This window comes from Olea europaea, unplaced genomic scaffold, assembly GCF_002742605.1.
Source record: "Olea europaea var. sylvestris unplaced genomic scaffold, O_europaea_v1 scaffold1439, whole genome shotgun sequence".
Taxonomy (NCBI): Eukaryota; Viridiplantae; Streptophyta; class Magnoliopsida; order Lamiales; family Oleaceae; genus Olea; species Olea europaea.
The window spans coordinates 127,333-154,762 of NW_019231930.1; the positions used below are offsets into that span (position 1 = coordinate 127,333).

Here is a 27,430-nt window from a genome sequence, read left to right on the forward strand (position 1 = left end):
CTAAGATCGTTCAAATTTGTAAGGATATGATGAATTGATGTTGCTCAAATCAACAGGAAATTCATCGATTTCATCACTCCATGGATTCATTTTCTCTCTATCAACGTTCTTGATTGCCTTCCAGACCACACTACTGCATTTAAAACCCGACCCGAACGATAATTGCCACAAAATATGACCCTTTTTGATCCTTCCTTTAGCCTCTGCATATGCCATTTCATACCAAACAGTGCTACTAGAAGTGTTTCCATATCTGTGAAGTGTCATCCTAGCAGCCTCCATCTGTTCATCACTAAATCCCATTTTCTTCTGAAGTTCATCGAGTAAAAATTTCGCGCCGAGGTGTGGGAAAAAATGATCAAAAGCCCTAGTGAATTTAGGTTTACAAGCCATGGAGTTTGCTAAATGCAAGTGTTTTACAAGAAAAGTATTTATTGCATAGAAAATTTGTTCTGATAAGGGAAGGACTAATGGAGCAAGCCTTTTTATGTTGGATTGAATAGCATTATCTGCTGATATTACAAGATCTTTGGTTACTGATATTCCTAAGTTTCCTTTATCATCTTCTTCTTGGAAAATGCAGTTGTATGAAGAGTCACAACTTGCCATGTGTGTTTGGACAGTGTGGAGGAGTTCGTACTTGGATGACCCACGGTCTGATGCCACGTTCGAAAGAAGGATAGCGGCCCCACCAACTCGAAAAGAAGAACAGACGAGGTTTTTAGGCCGATCGTTGCCAAAATAGAAATTTTGGGTCATGTTTTCCGTACTCACTACCAAGATGTATGTGTGTCGATGCACCTAATGAAGACAATGAATAAAGAATTAGTATCAGCGATCGACTGGTTTCAAAGAATCACAAATTTTTAACATTTTCGAAGCTTGTTCTAGAGTTTCTGAAGAATTTCGGATTCTGAAATTTGCTCGAAATGGAATAGAACTTTCTGTGTAACCTAGATGGCCACGAAAAGGGATTAGTAACGTACCTGAAGGAGTTGTCGGGCGAGTCCTATAGCTCTGAGTCCAGCACCGCATCCCATTCCAGTAAGATTATAGCTCAAAATGTTATCTCTAAACTTGTACCTATTGGCAATCATACTAGATAAAGATGGTGCCACATTGAATATGCAACAATTCACCACCAGTATGCCTATTTGATCACATTTTATCTTCGTTTTCGCCAATAACTCATCTATGGCGCCAAACATCACCATTTCTGCCTCGCTCCTTGCGGCCTCCAAGCATGGCTCTGGTGGATCTCTCAATAAGGCCGGCGGCCCATAAGTCGAGTCGCCTAGTCCTGATCTAGCCAAAAGTTTTTCCATGAATTCTAACGTCTCTTCATCAAAATGGGAATCAACAAAACTCCTCATTTGATTCATAAAACGTTCCTTGGAGCACTTTAGACTGCTTGGCGGTTTATAACAAGCAATGTCTACTAAGAAAACTTGCAAAGGCTTTTTGAAGAAAACATACACAATGAGTATCAGTATGACTAGGCACAAAGGAGGTATCACTAAAACAAGCTTATTAGACTGGTCTATAATTGTCGTAGAGAGGTCAATCCAACGAAAAATGATGGAAATCATGTTGCCTCAAATTTATTAGTCGACCGCTCTGCCACTGAACTATTTAGGGAAAAAAGACTTAAGGAAACCGAATCTCGTTTGCCTATTATCTTCTTTCTGAGAAATGAAAGAGGCAATGAGGTTTAGAAAGGGAGTTTGGCTTATTATAAAGAATGAAAAATCACCGTGCAAGAGAATATGAGTCAACTTATGCATGCCAGCATTGTCATTAATGCGAACCATTTTTCCTATCTCGCTCTTGTCAATTTCTTTACTATTTAAGATCTTATCAGTTAGTTGTCATTTCTTGATTGCTAGATCTCGTTTACTAGTTTTTATTCTTTTTCCTCGAGTGACTGTCGAAAGATTATTTATGAAGAAGACTTTGAACGAAACGTTTTTCGATTCAAACAATTAAACTAGAGTTTATTTCGAATTTTTCTCATTTATCAAGAATGTACCCGAGTTCCTTCTCACCAAAGTGGTATCAAACCACGGTTTTGACTAGGGCTGATTTTCAGCGATGGTAGTAGTACAGTGAAATGTGAACTCATAAACCTTATATGTGCACAATTTTTATTAGACATTAAAAAAAAGCTTATATTTGCATACGACCCCTATCCCGCGTACCCGGCCTTTCTCTTCTCTGCTAAAGAATTTCCACATATCTCATTTATGCAGCCAACGGCTGGCTGCAGAATTAATGAATGCCTGTGTATAGACACAAATAATTGCACTCGCAAGTGGTTCAATTGCCAATATATGCTGCCATTGCTGAAGACACTGAGGGCCAGAGAAACCATATTTTATTATCAATTTGAACTCTGCATTATTGTATAAATTATTTTAATAAGTTTATGAAAGCACAGAGATTATCATTTCATGCATAGTTTAGAACTTATAGAATGTGGAAAAATAATAGTTATATTAATTGCAACTAATGAATGGATGGCTCGAGTACTGATACTCGATCCAAATTTGTGGACATATCCACATCCACAATAAGTGAAAGAATAGTTCTGCCCAGTGCTACAAATGTCTTTGAATTATTGGTGTTTAACGATAAGACTGAAATTAAAGATAATGCTCATTGTCTATCAACTGAAGATAATGCCATCAGCCTGGTTGGAACGTGTAAAATGCTGACATGCTTGGTTGTAAGGGGATTTCTTGGTCATCGACTCATCTTTATCCTTTGTTGATTTGCATGGTCTCCTCTTGTTGTCTCTTTGATACGAATATTTGTTGGGCTGGGCCTTCCTAACTTGGGCTTAAAATGGCCCAAAAGGAAAAAATGAACGATAGATATAGATAATCAACTATTTATGTTGTTCAAAAGTAGTCTTATATATGCATACAATCTTTAGCCATTTGTTTGGCCCATTAAAATTTTAATATATTTTTCTCTCTCTTCGTTTCAATTAGACATTCTTCAATAAAATAATATTATATGTAAATTAAAATTTTTTCCTTCTTTAATTACATAATCTCCTAAAAATTACTGTTATGAAATGCATTATTTTCAAAATCTCATTAAAATAGGGAGTAAACAAGGGCTTAGTAAGTAGAAAAGATACCCGAATCTAAATAGTTCTTGCTTAAATTAAACCTACTAAAAATTGACATAAATGAAGCTATAAATCCAAACAATTTATAAATTCTTTCCTTACATATTCGTGTCTTAGACTTATATGTCTAGACTTTCTATTATATACTTCGTTATATGCTCAAGCTAAAGTAGCTTGACTATCACACAAAATAGGTATGGAGGAAATATCCTTTATGTCTAAAGGTATTTCATATAATAAGTCCTTCAGCCGCTCTGCTTCTTTCCCTGTTTCAGCCAAAGTTACAAACTCTGATTCCATAGTTGAATGTGTAATGCAAGTTTGTTTCTTAGACTTCCAAGAAATTGCACTTCCTCCAAGAATGAAAATCCATCCAGATGTGGATTTATTTTCTCCTGCACTTGATATCCAACTTGCATCGGTATATCTTTCTAATATTTTAGGATACTTGGTATATTGTAGCCCAAGGTTTTTGGTTTTCTTTAGGTAACCAAGAACCCTACCAATGGCTTTCCAATGTTCCGAACTTGGATTGCTAGTAAACTTACTTAGTTTACTTACAGCAAATGCCACATCAGGTCTTGTACATTGTGATGTGTATATAAGACTTTCAATTACACTTGCATATTCTATTTGTGCAATTGCTCTACCTTCATTTTTGATTAATTTTATATTTGGATCTATAGGGGTATTTGCCCCTTTAATGTTCAAATGTTTAAATTTATTTATCACATTATCAACATAATGTGATTGATTTAACGTAAAACCCCCACTATCCTTCTTTACTTTGATTCCAAGGATAGTGTCTACTTCTCCAAGATCTTTCATTTTGAAAGTAGAGGATAGAAATCGTTTTGTTTCTTTGATTCCGTCTATATTGTTACTAATGATTAGCATATCATCAACATATAGACACACTAATGTGATTATATCACCATTCACTTTTGTGTAGAGACATTTATCTACTGAATTGTGATTAAATCCAGTTGACATTATTTTAGGGTTAAATTTCTCATGTCACTTTTTGGGAGCTTACTTTAATCCATATAAATATTTAATTAATTTGCACACCTTATGTTCATTTCTCGGTAGAACAAATCCTTCCGGTTGTTCCATATAGACCTCATCTTCGAGATCTCCATTTAAAAATGCCGTTTTTACGTCCATTTGATGAACATATAAATCATACATAGATGCTTATGATCTCATATTTGTCCCGAACCCAAATAGTTTACTCATAAATTTTAAAACCAGAGAAAATATCACAAGAGATAAAGTATTTTACTATTTTGTGAAAAAAAAATCAATTTTCAAATATTATTAAATGGGCCTTGGGTTATCCCTTAATAATTTGACGACGTGAAAGCCCAAAATCGGCCCATCACTTTACGTCTGCTGTTTAGTTGCTGCTTCGCAACATAGCGCATTTCTAATAGGGAAAACTATGCAGATTTCCGTGAAAACCCTAATCGGCAAGACAATCACTCTCGACGTTGAGAGTTCTGACACAATTGATAATGTCAAGGCCAAGATATAAGACAAGGAGGGCATCCCACCGGACCAGTAGCGGGTTAGTTTCGTCGAAAAATAGTTGGAGGATGGCAGAACCCTAGCAGACTACAACATCCAAAAGAAATCTACTATGCACCTCGTCCTCCGTCTTCGTGGCGGCAGAACTTGGAGGATTCCTTTCATTGCTAATCACTTGGTGAAAAAATTTTTGCAACTTAACCAAAAGGCGGAGAAAGAATTGATAAAAACTTGGTCCTGGGGTTTTACTATTATTCGTGAAATGGTGGGCCATAGGATTGTTGTTTACAATGGTAAGGAACACATGCCTTTTGGTATATCGAAGCAAATGGTTGGCCATAAATTGGGAGAACTTCGTCCTCGTTGTCAAGCAAGAAGAGAAAGAGAAGTCCAGCAGAAGAAGAGAACGAAGACGAAATGAGTCAACAAGGAAACGTCGGGATCCGATTTTTGTTAACTGTATTGAAGACCATAACGTCGTATGCTGCCTTCAATTTGATAAAGATTCAAGTTTTCATGATATTTTTGTCTTAATATATCTCATTTTGAAGTACTTCCTAGTTATGAATAAAATTGTGACATTGATGCAGTTGTGTCTTTTGCAATTGGATGTTTTCAATTGACATTGAGAATGAAGTCCTCGAGATAATATACTTTCCAGTTAGAATGAATTTAAATTTTTACCATCTCACTGTTTAGAGCTTGTCTTTGCCCATCTTAATTTTGTTGTACGTTTCGAATGTAGAGAAAACTGATTATGTTAATTTCTGTGGCTGTGGGATTGTTAGATTGTTCGTGAATCCTACAACAGTCAAATTGTTTGAATTTATTGCATAGGCTCCTAAGGTGATTCATCTATCTTTAGACATACTTCTATTTCCAAATGATTGCTAGCTCAATTGATACAAATTATTCGGAATGTCACAGTGTGATTCCCAAATTTTCTGCTTCAAGGCTCACTCAAGTTGACATGTTATTGAGTCATGTTAGCATAGGGGTATTTAAGTCATTTTACACATTCTAGTCTTAGCCTTAGCCTCTGTATCGATGTATATATATGTGTGTGCTAGTGTACCTATATTCATTCAAGCAGCTGAAGTAAATAACAAAATTTTCTCGCCATTTTCTTTTCTCTCCAAGTTCCAGAACCTCCTTCTTCATCAACTCTTCATGGTATCAAAGTAGTTAATCTTCCCTGTGATGGTGAACGAATCTAGTGCTCAAATAGAGATCCAAAGCCAGATAAAGCAAGCTGGTTCATCAAATAATTCATCCGCTATAGAATTAATAACAGGAGATGTGATTTCTCTTGTCAACCGACTTGTTAGTGATCCTAGCAGTCCGTATTATCTCCATTATGGAGACAACACAAGTATGCAGCTCATCTTTGTCACACTTACTAATGAGAATTATGCAACGTGGAGTCATGCTATAGTTATGGCATTAAGTGTGAAGAACAAGAAGGGATTCATTGACGGATCGATCATCAAACCTCCTTTGGATGATCCTCTCTATGGTGCTTGGAGAAGATGCAATTATGTGGTCTCTTCTTGGATTATCAACTCCATTCCAAAGGAGTTATACCCCAGTGTGATGCATAAGGACTTTGCAAGGCAAATCTGGATTGAACTCAGAGATAGATATAGCCAAAGTAATAGACCTCGCATATATGAATTAAACAAGCAAAAATTGCTTCGATTACCTAAGCAAATAACTCTGTCAATTCGTCCTTCAATCGATTCAAAGGACTATGGGAAGAACTAGAGAATTATAGCCCAGAAGCCAACAATGCCAGATATCAAGCTGAAGATCAGGTTATGCAGTTCCTTATGGGTCTAGATGAACATTTTTCAAATGTGAGAAGTCAAATATTGTTAATGGGTCCACTACCTTTACTTAATAAGGTATTTGCATTGATTTTGCAAGATGAGAGGCAAAAGGAAATTGTTGCTAAGAAGCAACAACAATTTGATGCAGCAGCTTTTGCTAGCAAATTAATTCCCAAGTCCAGTGTTCAAAGAGCTAATACGTCACAAAAAAAGGAAAGGCCAATGTGTAGCTACTGTGGAATGCTTGGGCATCTTAAAGGGAAATGTTACAAACTGGTTGGTTATCCCTCTGGGCACAGATTTGCTAAAGAAAAAGGTCCAGTAGCAAATGCAGTTAGTTAATCCCCTCGGGTTGACAATTCACATATGATGAATTCCCTTTCCAATCTCACCATCATGCCAGATCAATGTCAACAAATTCTGACTGTATTGGAACCACAGTTGTATGGACAGTTTCCAACCTGCAACCAGTAGCCTCAAGATGTGATATCTTCTTCTTCTTCAATACCTGATGCATTTGCATTTTCAGTTAATCATAAATACTCCAATAGTCCCGCTCTTGCAGGTAAGTGGATCATAGACACAAGAGCTTCAGAACACATGGTTTGTTCTCTTCAATACTTAGCTACAGTAAATGATACGGTTAATGGATCTGTTATGCTACCTGATGGTAGCACTGTTGCTATTACACACATAGGGATAGTGAAGTTATCTGATGACTTGATTTTGACCAATGTTTTGGTTGTGCCATATTTAAGTTCAATCTAATATTTGCCACCAAATTGACACTCAAGCACAAATATTTCTTAACATACGTTCACAATTATTGTTTTGTTCAGGATCTTTTGATATGGATGGCGATTGGGGTAGTCAACCTTGAAGGTAGACTATATCATCTTTAGCATCCTAAACACCAAGGCAATGAAGGATCTCTACACCATAATTCTGTCTTACCTTTGAAATGTAATAAAGAAAGTCCAGTTGTTTGTATTTCAGTAAACGATAGAGCTGTAAACATGAATATTGATATTTGGCATTGTCGATTAGGACATATTCCAATTTCTAAACTGTCTTTTTTACATAAACCTGTTCTTGCCATTACCTTTGATGACAATCTGCATTGCACTATTTGTCCTATGGCCAAACAACACAAATTACCTTTTTCACATAGCGAAACAAAAACTTCCAAGACATTTGAACTCATCCATTGTGATATCTGGGGCCCATATTCAGTTCCCTCTTTGAATGGCTTCAAATATTTCCTAACTACTGTAGATGATTATAGTCTTATGACCTGGACCTATCTCATGCGAGATAAGTCTCAAACCAAGTCCATTATTCGATCCTTCTTCCACCTAATCCAAACACATTTCAAATGTAATATAAAATACCTCAGATCAGATAATGGTTCAGAATTTTTTATGACCAACTTCTTTCACTCCAAAGGTATCATACACCAAGTAAGTTGTGTGGAAACACCACAACAAAATAGTGTAGTTGAGCAAAAACACCAACATATCCTCGACATTGCCAGAGCCATTAAATTTCAAGCCAAATTACCTCACAAGTTTTGGGGAGACTGCATTCTTATTGCCACACATCTTATAAATCGAACACCAACCATAATTCTTGCCAACAGGTGTCCCTATGAGGTACTATATCAAACTAAACCATCTTATACACACCTCAGAGTATTTGGTTGTCTTTGCTATGCCTTCACTCTTAAAGGAAATTGAACCAAATTTTATCCAAGAGCTGTACCTTGTATTTTCCTTGGATATCCCTATGGCATGAAGGCCTACAAACTATATAACTTACAAACAAATACAATCTTTATGTCAAGGGATGTTTCTTTCCATGAGACAATATTTCCTTTTCATCATCCCAACTTTCTCAAACTCTTTTCCTGTTCTACTGATGACTCACACCCAAATCAGACTCTATTTCCAGTCTCGTCACACTAATACATTGACTTTCCACACACAACTTCAAATTCAGCCCCTAAAAATACTCATCATTCATCTTCACCAGGGCATCCTTCTCTTTCCACATCACATACTTTACATGAAGAAGCTTCACCTGAGATTATTCCATCAGCAATACCCTCTTCACAGTCCATTATACTTCCTTCCCGCAGATTCGCTAGGCCTAAACATCTTCCATCCTATCTTCAAGATTATCATTGTAGCTTGGTGTCTCAGGTGCCTATTCCTCAACCAGATTCCATGGAGAAAAGACCTGAATCAGGAAGGCAATACTCTCTATCAAACTGGTTGAACTATGACAGGTTGTCTCCTATAGAGAGGAATACACATTGGCCATATCTACCATCTATGAGCCTAAATCTTTTGCCAAGGCATCTCAGCACCCAGATTGGTGTCAAGCCATGGATACAGAGTATCAGGCTCTAGTTTCCAACAACACTTGGACTGTTAGTCTGCTTCTAGTACATAAGAGGGTTGTGGATTGCAAATGGATTTTCAAAGTTAAGGTCAAATCAGATAGCACAGAGGAAAGGAAGAATGCACAACTTGTGGCTAAATGATTCACCCAATAGGTTGGTTTGGATTATGAAGAAACGTTTTCACCTGTTGCCAAGCTAGTTACAGTGAAAACTCTTCTAGCTGTTGCAGCACAAAAACAGTGATATCTCCATCAATTATACATCAATAATGCATTTCTTCATGGTGAACTTGATGAAGAAGTTTATATGTTGATGCCTCCAGGGTATGAGCAGCAAGGGGAGAATGGAACAAATTCATATACGGACTCAAACAAGCATCACGACAATGGAATACCAAGTTAACAACCTATATTTTGTCACAAAGTTTTAAGCAATCAAAATCTGATTACTCCTTATTCAACAAACAAAATGGCTGTCATTCACTGTGTTGCTTATCTATATAGATGATATTGTCATAGATGGGAATGACTTGTCTTATATTGATCAGTTCAAAATGACATTGGATGATCAATTTAAACTCAAGGACTTGGGAGTTTTAAAGTATTTTCTAGGACAAGAGGTAGCAAGAATCTCCAAAGGCATATCCATTTGTCAAAGAAAATATGCATTAGAAATATTAGCAGGTGCTGGTTATCTTGGAGCCAAACCAGCAAGGAGTCCTTTGCCACACAACTTGAAATTGAGCAAAGATGGAGGGAAAGCTATTGCAGATGCTAGCATGTATCGGAGGTTAGTGGGAAGGATACTATATTTGACGATAACGAGGCCAAACCTATCACATGCAGCTCAAGTTCTCAGTCAATTTCTTGAATCACCAAAATAGATTCATTTAGAAGCTACTCATCATGTGTTGCGGTACTTAAAGGGAACACCTGGCCAAGGTTTATTCTTTGATAGCAGATTTGATTTATAGCTTAAAGGATTTTGCGATGCAGATTGGGCCGCATGTTTAGATACAAGAAGGTATGTTACGGGTTACGGTGTCAAGGACCGCAGCTTTAATTAGCCCCTTGACACTATCGCAGCCGCAGTTTCCCCAACTTCGGCCGCACATTGTAAATATTACTTCAAGTTTGAGTTGTAATTTTCGTTTCATTGTAATAGTTATTTTAATTGTAAAATAGCTCTGATATTGGTAAAAGATTAGTATGATTCCTCGTCTTTTAAACGTCTACTCCCGTCACTTGGGTTTTTGTTCAGAATGCTATTATAGGGGGTATTAGTCATTCAAAAATCTTTCAAGCTCACTGGTGTCCGCCCCCTGCACCAGCATTTGTAATTTTCTGCTTTCATCAATTGTAATGTTCAGTTTTCATCAATCAATGTTCAATTTACTTTCAATGTATTCAAGTTCTCAATTGTAAGCTTTCTACAAAATTGCAATCAAATTTTCTTTCGTCCCGACGCGACCGAGAAAAGGCGGAAGGTAGTCTAGCGGAGCAGACTACTGCCGCACGGTGTCCCTTTCTGTGCCAAGAAGAAAGGCACCCCGTGAAACACGGTCTCTAGATCATCAGTCGAAGTAGAATATCGGACAATGGAAGCTGCGGTTTGTGAATTGAGTTGGCTGAAAAATATACTAAGTGACTTAAGTGTTATACATGCTAAGGCTGCATTACTTTTCTGTGACAACCAATCTGCCATACCTATAGCCAGTAATCCGATTTTTCACGAAAGAAGGAAGCATATAGAAATTGATTGCCACCTTATAAGGGATAAAGTGCAGGCAGGAGAAGTAAAGATGCTACATACAGGGTCACAAAATCAGTTAGCAGACTTGCTAACTAAACCTATGGGAGGAGCAAAATTTAAGTCACTGTTGGACGAGATGAGAATATTGAATATACATTATCCATCTTGAGGGGGAGTATTGAGTCATGTTAGCATAGGGGTATTTAAGTCATTGTACACATTCTAGTCTTAGCCTTAGTCTCTGTATTGATGTATATATATGTGTGTGTGCTAGTGTACCCGTATTCATTCAAGCAGCTGAAGTAAATAACAAAATTTTCCCGCCATTTTCTTTTCTCTCCAAGTTCTAGAACCTCCTTCTCCGTCAACTCTTCACATGTTGTAGCTAGCACCATGAACTATCTAGAAGTTTTCACAAAACATGGTTGTAAAGTATGAATACGGGCTTGATGATGGACAATTTTTCTTTCTATGTATAATGCCATTGGTAATAACCCTTGATGATAGCAACAGTTTAAGGGTTAATTTCCTTAGTCTCGTAAAATTTTAAGGACTGACCTTGGTTGGTATTTAAGATGTGCCAATCCATAATAGCAAATTTAAAGATTTAAACCAATTGTAACCAAATGGGCTAGAAGTGAAATTGTTGAGTTTTCATTTGAGGCACGAGACATCTAGATGCTAACTCTTGCCAATTGTGCAAACTTTTTGTGTAATTCCTAGAAATCTAGATGCTAACTCTTGTCAATTGTGCAAACCTTCTGTGTAATTTGTTGTTAGAATAATCTTATATCATGAAGTCTTTGTTTTGTTGATCATGCAGACCAGTTAACTACTTGATATATTTAATATAAAATATGTGAAGAGGAATATGATATTGACAACAATGGATCCCCTCCTTGGGGTTTAATTGCACAGTGCGGCCTCTATCATGCTAGTACAAAGGAGAAGAAAACTCAGATGGCTTTCAATGCTTTTGATTTATAAGCATGCAGGCTTCTCTTTATGATGCTTTCATTAACTTTTCAGCTACTTTGTCTGTTAAAATATTCTGCTATCAACTGAGTTCTACTACTTGTGGCTTTCGCTTTGTATGGCCTTCTGCTTTAGGAACTATTAACTTTGATTTCACTGTTGTAGATACCCTAATTAAAAGTAATTTGGTCAATTACCAGGGAAGCTTTTTGTTCTTGAGATGTATCTTTGCAAGAATAATAGAATTCTATGATGGTATTTCTTAGGTTTGATGCATCTTTATCTTAAGTTTGATGTCTAAGACTCCAGGTGGTATTTCTTGTTTCCTCTGTTTCTTTTGCTCCTCTTCATTTCCTGTTTAATAAGAATTGAACTTCGACCCTTTTTAGTCATTTAGTAATCTCTATTTGCTATTCATTTTACTGAACTTTTCTGCTTGTAAGTACACTACTATTTCAGATGCATGCTTGTGAAATTGGTTGAAAGGAAGGTGTAAAAGAATATTATGGAAGTACAACAGAGAAGATAGTCTCTGATGATCTTGTGATCCAAAGTTTGCTGCATCTATTTATTTCCTTTATGCCACTTCAAGGCTTTCAAGTTATGGAGATAATCAACCTTGGCCTGTAGAAGGATACTTCTCGAGTCCACATTAGCAAGATAATGTACCATGGTCCAACTGTAGTAGAACTCTTGACACGGTGGAATACGAGAAAGATATTCTAGTTAATCTCACATCATACTAGCCTTCTAGCTCATTAGTTATATCATAATCTCTCAAATTGGTGGATTTCTCATTTGATAAAATCTCGAGTGTTTGAATAACTACAAGGGGAATATATGAATTATGATGTTCAGAATTGGGTGCAGGTATCAGATACGGGTATATATCTAGGTGTTGAATTTTTTATTTTCTAAAATGTAATATATGGAGACATAGCTAAAAATGGTCCAAATTTCGGATACAGGTATGTGGTACATCTTTTAAACTTCAATTTTTTATTAATTCAAGATGTCATTTTGAATAGATCAAAATAAATTATTCACAAATAAGGAAATGATTATTGAATAAAGTGTTACGATGAATAAAATATGATATATGATTTATTTTTCAATTATGAGAATTATTAAATGTTATAAAAAATAGAAAATAAGAGATTTGATTACACTTTGAACTTAGTGGAGGACTAAGTAACACTATATGAAACTCATTTTCATTTTATACCAACAAAATCCTAAATCACCGTTACAGAGAAAGGAGGAAAAAAATGGAAAAAAAAAAAGAAAGAAGAAGAGAAAGAAGGGAAAACCTAGCCCACCTCCATTCTTCGCTCTCTTGGCGGCGAAGTTACGTTAATAGAAAGTGAAAACGAGAAAGAAGAAAAGGGAAAGTAAAGGAAAGAGGGGAAAGAAGAAGACACAAAAACGATTAAGTATCTAGTTGAAATTTGGAAGATTCGACACATATCCCATACTCATACTCATGTTATATCATATGTGACACGGGTACTCAACTATTTTCTAGAGTCCAAGCATTGGAAAGGGAAATTATAGGCATGTACCAAGAGTAAAGCTTTCTTTTTGTCTAATAATCAACTTTACATTTATAACACCATAGTTATGTTAGTTCTGGACATAATTTGATAGATTAATCCAGTGTCCTAAAAGGAAATCACTACTTTCGTCTTAGGGAGCTTGCAGATGTGACTTTGACGATAGTGATTAGTTGATAGGGTGATATTGGAGTAATGAAAGCTTATGCGATCTAAACAGCTTTGTTTATTGATCAACGAGAGCGACGTTGTCGTCATGATGGGACAAGTTTCCTTAGGGACATTACTTGACTACTTTAATGACATCATTTCCCTAATAGACACGCTCAAAGCATTAGCTTGACTCATCATTCTGTGTTGGAACTTGGACAGTTGGCCCTTCTCTTTTGCTATACCTTTGGTCCCATGTGGATGGGGCAACCCAGTCTGACGCAGTGAATTCAATTCAATTGACAAAATTTTTCATAATTCATTTCGTGATATACTACTTGGATTCAAATATAAAAATGCAAGAAGTAAAGATAGGATAATTAGCACAAAATATCTTTACCTTTCAATGTTATTGTGCAAAACGTCCATACCTTCAGTTTTGGCATTTTCACCCATACTTTTATCTTTCATTGCAAAAATCATCATTTTTATCCAATTTTCTTATATAAAATGAGAAATATACCGTCTTATTTAAATAAAACAAAAAAAGAAAAGAAAAATTAAACAATAAATTGCAATCATACTCCCTAACTTTTTTAAAAAGTGCAAATAAGTTTAAATAAATTATTAAAAGAATAATTAGAACAAAATGTTCATACATTTCAATATTATTGTGCAAAACGTTCATACTTTTCATTTTTTTGACATTTTCATCTTCATTTTCACATTTTATTTCGAAATTCATCATTTTGATCTATTGTCTCAATTAAAAGTTATAAAATAACAAATATACCTTCATTTTTTAAACAAAAGAAAAATAAAGAATAAATTGTAACTATACTTCCAAAATTTCAAAAAAAGTACAAATAAATAATTAAAAAGAATGTGATTTTTTGTTTTATTTAAATAAAAATGTATATTTGTCATTTTACATAAAAAAAATTGGATGAAAATGATGATTTCTGCAATGAAAGATGAAGGCAGGGGTGAATATGAAAATGAAAGGTACAGACATTTTGCCTAATAACATTGAAAAATAAAAATATTTTGTACTAATTATTCTTAAAGATATCCTTATATGTAAATACGAAATGCGGTGAAGATTCTGTAAGTGTTATGCCCTAAATCCAATCGATTTAGGTTGTAAACGCTTTTAATGTGTTTAATGCATTTAACTTTGGTGAGATATATTATCTATTTAAATTAATTTCGTGATAAATAACATTAAATAATAGAATCCGAAGATCCAAGTTTAAATGATTTGTTAATCACAAGGAGTTGTGATTGTGAGATACAAATTACATATAATTGGATCTTGAATAAATCGTAGTCGTAAGTAATAACGAGATACGGATATCGTTAATACAGTTAGACCATCACGTGTGTCATTTCTTACTTGTGAAGTAAGTAGCTGATCTCACGAGTTAAAGTGTGGTGACACTTAAATGAACACGTGGATGTTTTGTTACAGAACAAAACATTGGAGACCCGCTAAGAGATTTCACGTGGATAACTATCTGAGTGTCAGTGGTTAATCTCTAACGTTTGTAATGAAATTGGTCCTACAACTTGAGGTCATCATAGTACCTTATATGAGGACAGTCATATTTTGACGGTGTTGGATGTTGCTCTGCCAAGGGCCGCTAATGTGACATCGTTCAGGTATGTCAAAAGCCATATGAAGGTTGTGAATGATCAATAGAGGATTCGTCACTCTTAGATAGTAAGAAATTGTGATCTGCATTTCGTTCAATTGAGTCAATAACGAAATCCTTGGCCAAGGTGTACATATAAGTCGAAAATGAGTTTTCGACTCATATTGACTTAATAGAAGAATGAAAGATATGATCGACAATCGAGATTGACACACTTCGATATCTCGTAGTTGATCAGATTATATTAACGAAGGGATTATAATTTCATGGTAAACGAACAGTTTTGGTTTTGTCATATCACGTGACATTTTTCGTCACATGTGTTGCCCTGATACATTGCTAGATGTCAATTTGGGACGACGAGTGTGAATCTGTGATAAATTAAAATAGTGTTTAATTTATCAGTTTTGATTAGATCAAAATAATATTTCACGTCGTTAGGCATCGTGGTCGGGAACTTAATGGGTCGCACACAAAAGAGAATTGAAAGATTGCAAATTCCCAATTGATTAATTTAACAATCGTTGGATAAATTAATTAATTGGATTTGTTATTTATATTCCCGAATTAATTAATTGGATTGATTAATTCACGGACCGGGTTTAATTAAATGGATTAATTAAACAATGGACCGGACCGGGCCGAACCCGTTTGGATTTATATAAATACATGACTAGAGTTTGAGGTCCATAAGGTTTTCATTATTCTTGCTGGCACAAGAGGAAAAACTCTAGCAGTTGCAGTCTATTCTCTGTGTGGATTTCATTGGAAACTGCACAATTGAACAGCTATGGGAGGCAGATTCAAACTATTGGAAAGGAATAACGCGAAGGAGTTTGCAAATTAAAGAAAATGTATATTTCTTATAACAGTTTTTATCTAAATACAAAGTTGAATCCTGAATGGAAATTGAAATTTGTTAAATTTCGCTGTGCATATTTAAGTAAATTCCCAACAGACTCAACGTCTCAACTTATAAATTATCTCATATTTGGCCCAAGATCAAATAGATCACACAAATAGAAAAATGAGTAAAAATTTCACAGGAAATATTTCTGTGAAATAAAAAGTAAAATTTATAATGGCATTTGGATGGGGTTTTCAGTCATCCTAAGAGGGAAAGAATCGTCTGGTTTGGCGCACACGTTAGAATCCTGATTAAAACTTACGCCCACGCTCCCATTTTCAAGATCCAAAATCCCGGAGGAGAAGAAAAGAAAAAAGGAAAAAAAAAGGGATTATTTCTCATTAATCCAGCCGTTAACCCGGGGTCCACGACTTTTAATCTGTGCCCTCGCTCATGACTTCTTGAGATCCCCCATTCTCCATCTCAAAATCTAATTTCGATAGCACCTTGGGCATTTCAAATTCAGCTAGAGCATTTTTTTCGTAATCTTTGTAACTTTTTCTGTTTTTTCTTCTGTAATGGTGCTTTATTTTTTTGTTCAATCTTGTAGCTTTGCCTGTAATATTAAGTGTATCACATTTTCAATATAACGACTGGTTCGAAGATCAGATATGCGGAGTTTCAGTCGGGTCGCTGTTTTTTCCATTTTTATCCTTCTTTTTGCATCTGGGACCTCCTCGATTGATAATCTTCATCAGGCGTAAGTTTTTGTTGGTTTTTTATTTTAATTTCTTGACAAGGGTTCGCTATGGTTTCTTTAATCTTGGTGATGCATTGTGTTTTTCTTCATTTCTGGTGTGAAAAAAATGTTATCTTGGAAGATTGCAGAAAATAATCGTTCTTATGCTTTAGATTAATATTTAAAGTTTATTACCCGTGTTTATTTTAAAGGTTCCGTTTACTTGGTTCTCTCTATAACCTTCTTGGGGCCATATGGTATTCATAATTGGAATTTGGCAGTCTTAAATCATAAGATTGTGATGATAGATTTTTAGTAAGGGGAGTTTTTAATTTTGTAGTTAACTAAGCAATAAAAATAAATAAATGTTGATGGGAATTTTTCTGGACATGAACAAAATATCAGTAACTATGGTAAAGTCAGTTTTCTGACCTAGAATGGAGTAATGTAGAAATAATGTAAAGTATTTCGGGGTCTTTGTTTTCAGCAGTATTTAAACCAAGCCATTAAAATCCAAAACGGGTGGTCATGAGTTAGAGCCTTACAGTTCTTGGGCCTGCACACGTGTTACAAATGTCTGGAAGGATCGGTGGACATTTGCAGGTGATAAACTAAATAAATAAAGATAAAAAAGAGATATTTGTTATCGAGCCTTCTGGCATACATGCTCCAGTGAAGAGGAGCAAAATTTTTCTATGGTATTGTCGGGTGCAAATTATTGATTGAAATCCAAACACAAAGATTTGAATTGTTATGATTTTAACCTAATATATATGAAATTTGGCCCTTAGCCCTTAGCCATTTGCTTATCTAAAGCTAGCAAGAAATTCTGACAACTGCACAAGGAACCATCTCACATCAGAATCTAGTTCTTATATCTGTTCCTTGAGCTGGCCTTTTATTTTGGTGATTTAGCATGGGCATATGATGTGTCATTTATTCACATACATATTCATGAATGTTTTGGGAAATTTCAGGGGACATGCCACGACACATGGTACTTATGGAGTGAATTTCACATTTTCTTTCCACAAGTGAAAATTTCAAAAATAATTTACAAAACAAATGCTAATAAAAAGTAGGTCTATAGTTAAATTGCACTTAATGAGCAAGATCCATCTGAACAGATGTCTTCTTTTACATCGTGTCTTTCCTTGCTGTGTTTATTAAACTGCTTAGATATACCTTGGTTTAATCTCCCTCCTATTATGTAAAAAAGATTCTAAATTAAATTGATGTTCCTCCCTTAATTTTTTTTTATGTTGCCTCCTCCATTTTGTTAAAATGCATACAAGAGGAGATGAGAAGGCAACCAATCTTGTCAGTCTTTCTGATGCCACCTGTTATTATTGCAGTTTTCCTATTATAGTACCCGATCCTGGTCACACAAAACTCCGCCTTTCGAGAGAAGGTTTGGAGGCAATTGAGAGAATAACGACTCCTATTGCTGCTGTCGCAGTAAGTTGTAGATTAATCTCTATCAACATGTCAAGTCGCAATTTCTCATATGATTAGTTACTAATGTAGTTCAGAATCAGTAAATTCAAGTGCCATGAGATAGGAGAATAGCAGAACCCATATATTTTCCAGATGCTTTATTCTATTTTTTTGAAGAGTCATTCTGGTGGTTTTGAGTGGTCTGTTCTCTCTCTGACTGCATGTCATGGAGATTGTATTGTTCTCATAAAAATTTTTGTCTTCCTAAGTTACTCTATGCATGTATTTGTTTCTTCATTTGACTCCAATTTTTTTTTTTTTTTGTGCCCATCTTACCAGGTTATTGGTCCATATCGTTCAGGAAAATCTTTTCTGCTCAATCAACTTCTCTCCCTCTCATGTTATGAAGGTGCTGCGATGTCTATTTATTTACGCACGTAATATGTTGCTGCTGATGTTATCTTGTGATCTGATTTCTTCTCGTCCTGATATTTGAAGTTCAAATTTTACAGGTTTTGGTGTAGGGCACATGCGTGATACCAAGACAAAAGGTATACACCAGCTTTTTCTGGATATAGCTTCTGTCCATATGACATAGATAACAAGCCATTTCCAGATGTATCTGAAAACATTTAATTTTTTTCTCAGGAATATGGGTATGGGGAGCTCCACTAGAATTGGATATAGATGGAGTAAAAACTTCTGTCTTCTATCTTGATACGGAGGGATTTGAAAGTATTGGGAAATCAAACGTATATGATGACAGGTAAAATCTGAAGTACAAGATTTACTTCTTCTACCAATAACATATACGCATTAAATGAAAAATTGGCTGTCAATTGATATTTATGATTTTTGGTTACTTGTTTTTCAGGATTTTCGCCCTGGCCACTGTCATGAGTTCTGTGCTTATTTATAACCTACCTGAGACGGTTTGTTACTTTGCCTGTAACTCTCATCCCTCATTATCTCATGCTGTGTGGTGATGCATCGAGTTTGAATACTTAATCCAGTCATATTATGGATTTGTTAGATTTGGTGCAGCACATTCTTTTCATATTGATACTATGTACCCAATGTGTATTAGTCCTGGCTCATGTTTAGTAACTTAACATGGATATGTATGGATGATTCTTGGGTAACTAAAAGCAGATATTAAGTGCTAATCCATTTATAATTTTCTCTAAACAGAGTTATCTTAGCCCATGCTTGGCTCATGTTTATGAACTCTTTATGAGTGCTTGAACCACTTTTTTTATTCATTGGGGTCCACAAGTACTACCCACTCATCCACCACTCATTTCTACCTATTTACAATTTAAACTATTCATAAATACTTTCCAGAAATGCTTTTATTGGGCCTGAAAGCCTGTAGTCAATTTTCTTGGTCTATACTAGAACATAGTATGGATATACGTAATTAAGTTTATGATAATGTGTTGTTTTCATTATATGCTTAGATCCGTGAAGCAGATATATCACGGTTATCATTTGCAGTTGAGCTTGCTGAAGAATTCTATGGCAGGTACTTAATAGCACGTTGGCTTAACATTGTTACAATTGCTTTAGACTTGGACTAATTTAATTTACTATAGTCCTCAGTCTCCAAATTTTTACACTGATACTAGTTTGTTTTTCTTGCATGTACATCCTTAACAGAGTGAAGGTAATCATTGCAACTTTTTAATATTTTATCTAGATCTTATCTTAACGTACTAAAAGAAAATAAGAAAGAAGAAATGAGATCCTCCAGGCATCATCTTTTCTATCCTTTGATGTTTCGTGCAGGGGCAAGATGTAGCTTTTGAACCTGCTAAGCTCCTCTGGCTCATCCAGCGTGATTTCCTACGTAAGTCTTGCTATGTTTAAGAATGGTGTATGGACATAAAGTGGCATGTTATTTTATTATATTTTCTGGGTCTGTACATAATATTTTAGACAATTTTTTTTTTCCCCTTTTTTTGCCAGAAGCTTAGTTCTTTGTACATGAGTCACCATGAATAATTTTCTCATCATTGAAATGGAGACGTCTTTGTAAAATTGCCTCACTCTCCCTCTCTGTTTTTATCTTTGCTCGAATGATCCATTTTGCTATTTCTTCAGCTACTTGCTCATTTTAGTAATTTTTGGGGCGTGCAGAAGGAAAATCTGTGCAAGAAATGATAGATGAGGCTCTCCGACATGTCCCAAATGCTGATGGTCAGTTTCCTCTGCCTCTGCATATATTCACTTAGAAACTTATCCTTTTAGAAGGGTGTAATAAAATTTATTTTGGTGCTTACTGTGAGCAGGGGACAAGAATATTGATCAGGTAGATTTCCATTTCAAGTTTTTGTAGCAGTTCCGGTAATATTATGATACAAGATAATATAATGTTTTTTAATTTAATTTTATTTTATTTATTTATTTTTTTTGTGTAAAGGTCAACCAGATCCGTGATTCTTTGGCAATCATGGGAACAAATAGCACTGCCTTTAGCTTGCCACAGGTATGTGTTTGCTTTTTTGTTATTTATCAAGTTAGTTATGTTTCTGTAGCACTCATTGCATATTCTCTTATTTGATGCCTTGGCTTTAGGACATTTTAAGTGGAATAAAAAATATCTAGTAATTTAAACTGGTTGCAAGTTTCTTTGTATTTTTAGAGAAATAGTGATGCAGAAACCCTCTATTTTGGGTTATGGGCTGTACTGCAATGAAATGGTGGTCGATTAATGAAATAAACCCTGAGACGCGAATTATAATTTCTATGTTAGAATTTAGCATAACAAAAACTCTAAACAAGTAGAAACTACTAACAAATCCTCTAAGGGATCTGTGCCATTTGAAATTTCTAAATCTCACTGATATGCTAATTGTATTATGGCAGAATGATCTTTGGGCAATTCGAAATGAACATCATCGACACAATATGTATGTCAAGTTCTTGGTTTCCATGGAATTCAATCATTCTTGATGTCAGCATGATAAGAGGCCATCTTTTTGCTCCCTAAACTGCTGAAAACCTAATCGAAGTTTTTATACAATCCTAATTAATTATTAATACAAAATTAAAAGATCCTACAGAAGAAAGTTTCAAATTAATTATTCTTTAACTTGGATTTCTGTGCTTGCCGCTTCTGCATCTAATAGCTTGCTTGATACGGTTTAGAGAGGTGGTAGATGCCTTAATGTTAGATTTGATGGGAGTTTCAGCTGTATTTTAGAAAATAACTATTCTTTTGTCTGAAATGTTTAGATAATGATTTATGAACAACAAAGGCATCAATTATTTTTGCATTATTCTTCACCCATGCGCACACATATAATGGCATGTATAATACCTTTCTTGATGGCATTTGCTTTATATTAAGCTTTTGTTGACATTATTAAACACGTGTTATATATAACTATTCTCTGTAAATTGATAGCTCAATCTGAACTTTTGTGCAGCCTCATCTCCTGCGCACAAAGCTTTGTGACATGAAGGATGATGAGCTCGATCCAATTTACATACAGAAGAGGGAGAGATTGAAAGAAATTGTTGCTTCCATCATCCGTCCAAAGATTGTCCAGGGTAAACTTCTCACTGGGAAGGAGTTTGTATCATTTTTGGAGCAGGTTCTTTTTCTAGCCCATATTGGTTTCAGTTTATATCAAATCCTTTAGAAGTCCAGCGTGTCTGTTCATTTTGAAGTATGATTCCATATTTTACTTTATAAACTTGCATTCCAGATTCTTGAAGCCCTAAACAAAGGGGAGATTCCATCAACAGGCTCCCTTGTGGAGGTCTTTAATAAGGGAATTCTTGATCGCTGCCTGAAACTTTACAGTGATCGTATAGGTAAGATTGGTTTACCAACATCCGTGGAGTCTCTACAGAAAGCTCATGAAGGTTCCAAAGAAGCGGCCGTGAAAGTTTTTGATGATCAACATTTTGGTCGTCACCATGCCAAGAAATCTGCTGAGAAATTGGTTGAAGAAATGGAGAAGGTTTTGAATGTGAACACAATAATCTGGCAGCATTAATTCTTAGATTTCGTGCTTATTGATATGTCTGTGCAGGTATACAAGAATTACATGTTGGCAAATGAATATCAATCTTCAAAACTGTGTGAGGCTTTATATACAAAATGCGAGGACAATATGGACCAGCTTCAAGTCCTTAGACTTCCATCTATGGCTAAATTTAATGCTGGGTTTCTGCATTGCAACCAAAGCTTCGAAAAGGAATGTATTGGACCTTCGAAAACTAGCTATGAGCATAGAATGATGAAGGTTAGAAACATTTTCATCTTCCTTCATATCTTGTGCTGATTTTATTATTTTCTCCACGATTAAGGAAATTCAAGGAGCTCCATGAGAACCCATGTTGAGTTAAGATGGATACAGAAGATATGTGGTTTAAATGTATTTGAAGATAATCAAAATTAACTCCAACATCACATGACTGAAGAGGAGGGGCAGCATAAGCAAGAGACTGGGACTTAGAAAATTAGGAGAAAAAAATAAATAAATAGAAATCTGTTATGCATAAATTGGAAGTACATTTTTGGAGTACACATGGAAGCTTTACTTGCTTATGATTAATAAATCCATTTTATTTGTCTTATGTGACAAATTTGAGAAAATTTCTTTTCATTGAAGATTCAAATTGTTTTTTGGAGCTTATAATCTCCCTCTGGATCGGAGAATAAATATGTACCCTCTAATGTTTTATTTTTTTTATCTTTTTTGGTTCACTATTTTCTTGTCTTCGTTGGTCTTAGATTTCATGTCGCCTCTTCTGAATATTTTCTTTTAAATCTGTATCTTGTTAATGCAGATGTTGGGGAAGTCAAAATCCCTATTCATCAAAGAATACAACCACAGGCTTTTTAATTGGTTGGTGGCCTTTTCACTCGTCATGGTGGTACTAGGCCGGTTTATAATAAAGTTTATTTTGATAGAGATTGGAGCATGGATACTATTTATATTCTTAGAGACCTACACGCGCATGTTTTGGTCAGCAGAATCTCTTTATTACAACCCAGTATGGCATGTTATTGTCACGACTTGGGAAACCCTCGTATACAGCCCCATCCTTGATTTGGACAGGTAAATAACATTTATGATCTTTCATTTGTTAGATGCACGTAGTTACTCTGTATTCTTCAAATTTATCTGCAAATTGAATGTTGCTACTATCGTTTTGGACTTCAGGAATGTGACATTTTCATTTCTTTTTGCTGTTTTTGAACATTGTGCTGCCATGGAAATATTTGTATACCTATAATGTCAATTAATTACTTACGGCTTATTTAGTAAAGTGGACTCTACGGGACAATGTTAAATCCTGTACTGCATGCTATACATTGAGCTGGAATAAAAAGATAAGGAAAAAGGAGACTTAGAGGAAAGAATAAACGGATTTATGTTGAACAAGCTGGTAAACCTTTCAAAAAGACAAAAAAACAAGCTGGTAAACATGCTTGTAACAATTTTATTTTTTATTTTTATTTATTTTTTCGTTAATAGGCTTAGAAAATAATAATTGAAATTTTGAATGAATGTTAGCACTCTTGCGTGAAAGGGGTTGCATAGTAGAGAGTATCAAGGATCAAGAAATTGAAATCTCGTTCATAATATTGTCTCGTCCTGTCCATTATTGCGTACCAAATGTTATGTTGAGTTTTTAACTTCCTTGATATTGTTTAAACAGATGGGCGATTCCTCTTGCCATTATAGTTGCAATATTGGTCGTTTACTGGCGATGCTATGGAAGGAGGAAACATGGTTCTCATTGGCTGTTACCTATGTATAATAATCAGAAAGATCGACGGAGATCAGAATGATCAAGACATGAATTACATCGAACCATATACCGCTCCTTTCATTCAATCTTGGTGGGCTTCTATTTTTATGCCCAAGGCACGCTGGATTAGTGTGAATTATCAGCTCTTAAACCCCAAAAATGGGAAGATTCAAAGGTCTCAGAGAGATGTGCATGGTGTTGTGACAATTACAGTGGAAAATAGGTTGAATTTTCCTGTATAATTGAGATATTTAAACTATATTGGCGCATAATTCATTCATCTTATTGAAAGTATTGCTTTGAGTAAAATTGCAGCTGCTGAATTTCGCAATCTATTTGGGGGTGTCGGTGGGACATGGGAGCCTCAGCTCATGCATCGGTTTACAGAAATCCATCTGGCATGAATTCCATGCATTTCTAGTATAGTGGAGGTGAGAGCCACCAAGACGAAGGAAGATAGGGAAGTACGTAGGTCGAGGACCAAAAGGAGAAATTTGTGTTGTATACATTTGAAAATATCAATCATACACAGTAAAATACAGTTATTTAGGTAAGAGTTGAAATAATTTTAATTTTGCAACCACATTTTTCTTAGTAGAATATCAGCATGTTCTACAAAACAATCAACCCTAACCAAACAAAAATGAGTGCAAAATCCTGCCACAGATTGAACTTGACTAGTCTTGAGAAGGTAGCAAGCTGTACAATTGATCCCTTCTCCTTGGATAAGTATCCCCCACTTCTTAGTTGAGGAACGCGAATGATCAGTAATTTCGATCATCTCTCTGTCTGGTTCTGATTTTGGTTCGAGATCTTCCACCAAAATGATTCCATTCGGGGTCGGGCTCCCTCCCTCCCATCTTTTTTTGATAAAAGGCCAATCCTCTGCCGTGGCCTTTTCTCTAACCAATTTAATTCCCGTCGTTCGAGTTGATCCATCACCATTATCACCGTATACGTGCACAAGGAAGGGGGCCTCATCAAGGTTACGCACAATCTACAAACAAAAAAAGCATAACTATCAGATTTTAATACAAGTCAAAATCAATTTATATTTTGGGTTTCATCAACTTTTATCAAAAGTTACTAAAAAAATTGATTTTAATCCCAACCAAACATGGGCTAAAACTTGAAGCAATGAGACACGTAATGTAATGTAACATGACACGTGAAAACATTATTTTTGAAAAAACTAGGATACAAAAATTTATAATTTACTTTAAATTTATATATTTAATTATAAAAATTCGTTTAAAATTAAATTAAACTCCAATCACTTCCTAATTTTATAGTAGGATAAGAATTGAAGCCTGAAATTATGTTTTAGTGAAGCACGAAATTAAGTTAATTCTTAGTTGAAACTAACCTCAATGGCAGAATCTCTAACCCATCGATCCAGTTCTTTAGAAATAACCTCAGCCTCCTCGTCCGGGATCCTTTTATTAGGCCGATCGCAATTACTCATCAACTGGTCGGAAGCTTTTGATGATAGATTTATTCTATTTCTGTTGGCGCAATTTGCATCAATGGCAATTCGTTTTGATCGGCGAAAGTGATTGGGATTCAAAAAGGACTTATTATTCGCCAATTGCAGTCGAGAGAAAGATCCATTTCCATGCAAGGACGACGCCATGGAGATCAGAACATAAGCAAAGCGAGTTTGTTGTTAAAGGTATTTATAACCAGAAATGAGGGTGAAGTTGATGAATAGCGCATTAGCGTGTAAGAAACAAAATGATTGCTTAATTCGTACTCGCAATTCTGTTGGCTTCTGCCGTAAAAGTTAATAGAGAAATCTGACGTGGCAACCATATTTCGCCGGCCTATTTTCACGTTCTATCTCATGCTGTACGCGCGCTTTATTCGTGTATATGCTCCAGCGGCCCGATCCACGTCAGCTATGGTTTCCACGTCATCCATTAAAGATTTTCTCCTCTGGCTCTACCTTTGGCGTATAGTCCCCAAACTAAGGTCTCTATATGCAAGAAGTCCCTATTCTTTAGCTCAACTTACATACTCAAGTTTTAAATAATAAAATCATCCAATCACTCTCCAATTATTTTGCAAAAGAGGCCATGCTTATCGTAACTATAACTGTCGATATGTCCCAATCCTTCATATTTGTGTTTTAATATGTTTAATTTTTTCCACCTATTTTGTACTAATAAACATAATTAAGCCCATGTTTGCTGGTCATTATTTGAGAAAAAAAAATTAATGTTTTGTGTTGACCTCTTTTTTGTAAGCCTTGCGTTGCCAACGGATTCCAAGTCCTTTTGTATCGAAATAAGATTCCTATCTTCCACATTTGGACACACTATAAGTTGCATGAAGCATTCTTTGAAGTGGGGGGAGGCAGTCACATACACTTCAATGGTCAAGTCAAACGATCTTTATGGAAAAGGGGGTGTGGAACGTGCTAAGGACATGATCCACTAAGTAACAGAGTAATATATAGAGAGAGCAAGATTATAGGTTTAAATGTATAAAGTTGCATGGCACAATGTGTAAGTTTTTATAGAGCGAGAGACGCAATAATGGTTGTTGGAACAGAAGACACGTGGCCTCATTGACAATCGACCTGCCAGCTATCTTATCATGGGCTAAGGGCATTTATGAACATTTAAAACGTCTGAAGGGTTGTCGTCTAAGACCTAAGCCTATCCTTTGATTACTAGATTGACGTTTTGACCTAAGAATGACTGCTGCAACAAGTTGTCACGTCAAGCAGTTATTTGAAAAATTCGTACGAAAGATCTCCTTGGGGTGTGAAGATGCTTCTTTGGTAAATGAGAGGTTGGGAGCTTCATGTACTTTCGTAGTGCGGCTCTTGCTAGGTTGACCTTTGCATGTCGACCTTGGCCGATTTACAAAACTATCTACTAGAAGGTTCGCTTGAATGGGGCCTCGGCTTATGTGTTCTATCACTTTGGCTATCAGTTAGGATGACGAGTGGGATTTGTGGACCTTGGGGTTGCCACTTAGTTAGATCTGGCGCCTCTCAGGATGATGCGTAATATTTTGAATAGTGATTTTTAGAAAAATGTGTTATCAAAAAGTAGAGAAAATTTTTGAATTTACGTGCAGAATATTTTATCGTGTGAATGTGTGTTTGAAAATAAATATTTATAAAAAAAGAGTTTTCAAATAATAGAAGTTCCTAACATTTGATTATCGTTACACTTATGTCCATAGCTTTTTCATCACTTTCTTATCCTCAATCTTTCATTAAATTATCAAAACTTGTCACATGACATATGTATACAATGTTCTTGTTGATCTATAATCTAACAAAGCCACCAAGAGACCTCCTAACAGTAACATCATTCGTATAGCGCCACGGGACAATCAAAATATATTCTTGGGTACCTATAATTATCGTCTAAAGTCTCATAAGTACATTCGTAAGATGATTTTATTATATTCAATGTTATCATCTTCTTATGAATGTCAGTATTAATTATTGTCTCTCTTACTTTCATTATCTCCTATTTATGAGTTATGCATATTCATCTCTAATGCACGTGCACATCGATGTATCAATATATCTTGCGTGTCACATATGACATATAACAATATTTCATATGCATTTCTATAAAAAAATTTACAGAAATTTCTTTGTATCATGCCAATATTGTGCATTGGCGCAAA

At 35.4% G+C, this 27,430-nt stretch overlaps 5 protein-coding genes across 6 annotated transcripts; 2 read left to right on the forward strand and 3 right to left on the reverse strand.

The window, feature by feature from the left end:
- On the reverse strand, nt 1–706 carry LOC111376031 (3-ketoacyl-CoA synthase 9-like). The gene has a single exon (XM_022998957.1). The coding sequence runs from the start codon at nt 607–609 to the stop codon at nt 1–3; it is 609 nt and encodes a 202-aa protein (XP_022854725.1). The 5' UTR covers nt 610–706.
- A 67-nt stretch (nt 707–773) lies between these two features.
- Nucleotides 774–1,589, reverse strand: LOC111376032 (3-ketoacyl-CoA synthase 11-like). The gene is made up of 2 exons (XM_022998958.1): nt 987–1,589; nt 774–842 (listed from the first exon to the last, which is right to left on the reverse strand). Exons 1-2 carry the CDS (start codon nt 1,587–1,589, stop codon nt 774–776), a joined length of 672 nt encoding a protein of 223 aa, XP_022854726.1.
- Nucleotides 1,590–5,866: 4,277 nt separating this feature from the next.
- On the forward strand, nt 5,867–6,837 carry LOC111376033. Its single transcript, XM_022998959.1, has 2 exons — nt 5,867–6,317; nt 6,413–6,837. The coding sequence occupies exons 1-2, from the start codon at nt 5,867–5,869 to the stop codon at nt 6,835–6,837; spliced, it is 876 nt and encodes a 291-aa protein (XP_022854727.1).
- Nucleotides 6,838–16,185: 9,348 nt separating this feature from the next.
- LOC111376042 (guanylate-binding protein 7) lies at nt 16,186–24,333 on the forward strand. Of its 2 annotated transcripts, XR_002699399.1 has the most exons (18): nt 16,186–16,591; nt 17,926–18,028; nt 18,347–18,416; nt 18,520–18,558; nt 18,656–18,773; nt 18,882–18,939; nt 19,468–19,532; nt 19,667–19,673; nt 19,796–19,856; nt 20,147–20,206; nt 20,299–20,318; nt 20,430–20,495; nt 21,439–21,606; nt 21,721–21,978; nt 22,051–22,263; nt 22,811–23,082; nt 23,687–24,002; nt 24,095–24,333. XR_002699399.1 is itself a non-coding variant. In XM_022998969.1 (17 exons), exons 1-17 carry the CDS (start codon nt 16,503–16,505, stop codon nt 23,817–23,819), a joined length of 1,800 nt encoding a protein of 599 aa, XP_022854737.1. In that variant the 5' UTR covers nt 16,186–16,502; the 3' UTR covers nt 23,820–24,088. The 2 variants fall into 2 exon arrangements, 1 of the variants encoding a protein (XP_022854737.1); XM_022998969.1 differs by lacking the exon at nt 24,095–24,333 and having other exon boundaries at nt 23,687–24,088.
- On the reverse strand, nt 24,266–25,462 carry LOC111376044. Its single transcript, XM_022998970.1, has 2 exons — nt 25,146–25,462; nt 24,266–24,776 (listed from the first exon to the last, which is right to left on the reverse strand). The coding sequence occupies exons 1-2, from the start codon at nt 25,410–25,412 to the stop codon at nt 24,348–24,350; spliced, it is 696 nt and encodes a 231-aa protein (XP_022854738.1). The 5' UTR covers nt 25,413–25,462; the 3' UTR covers nt 24,266–24,347.
- Between the last annotated feature and the right edge of the window lie 1,968 nt (nt 25,463–27,430).

Coding starts and splice junctions, on each gene's coding strand:
- LOC111376042 (XM_022998969.1), top strand. CDS start 16,503: ATGCGGAGTTTCAGTCGGGTCGCTGTTTTTTCCATTTTTATCCTTCTT. Junction 18,559..18,655: donor GCGTGATACCAAGACAAAAG/GTATACACCAGC, acceptor TTTTTTTCTCAG/GAATATGGGTATGGGGAGCT. Junction 22,264..22,810: donor ATGAGCATAGAATGATGAAG/GTTAGAAACATT, acceptor TTGTTAATGCAG/ATGTTGGGGAAGTCAAAATC.
- LOC111376033 (XM_022998959.1), top strand. CDS start 5,867: ATGGTGAACGAATCTAGTGCTCAAATAGAGATCCAAAGCCAGATAAAG. Junction 6,318..6,412: donor CAGAGATAGATATAGCCAAA/GTAATAGACCTC, acceptor ATCGATTCAAAG/GACTATGGGAAGAACTAGAG.
- LOC111376044 (XM_022998970.1), bottom strand. CDS start 25,412: ATGGCGTCGTCCTTGCATGGAAATGGATCTTTCTCTCGACTGCAATTG. Junction 24,777..25,145: donor TTAGAGATTCTGCCATTGAG/GTTAGTTTCAAC, acceptor TTTTGTTTGTAG/ATTGTGCGTAACCTTGATGA.
- LOC111376032 (XM_022998958.1), bottom strand. CDS start 1,589: ATGATTTCCATCATTTTTCGTTGGATTGACCTCTCTACGACAATTATA. Junction 843..986: donor TCGCCCGACAACTCCTTCAG/GTACGTTACTAA, acceptor CTTTGAAACCAG/TCGATCGCTGATACTAATTC.
- LOC111376031 (XM_022998957.1), bottom strand. CDS start 609: ATGGCAAGTTGTGACTCTTCATACAACTGCATTTTCCAAGAAGAAGAT.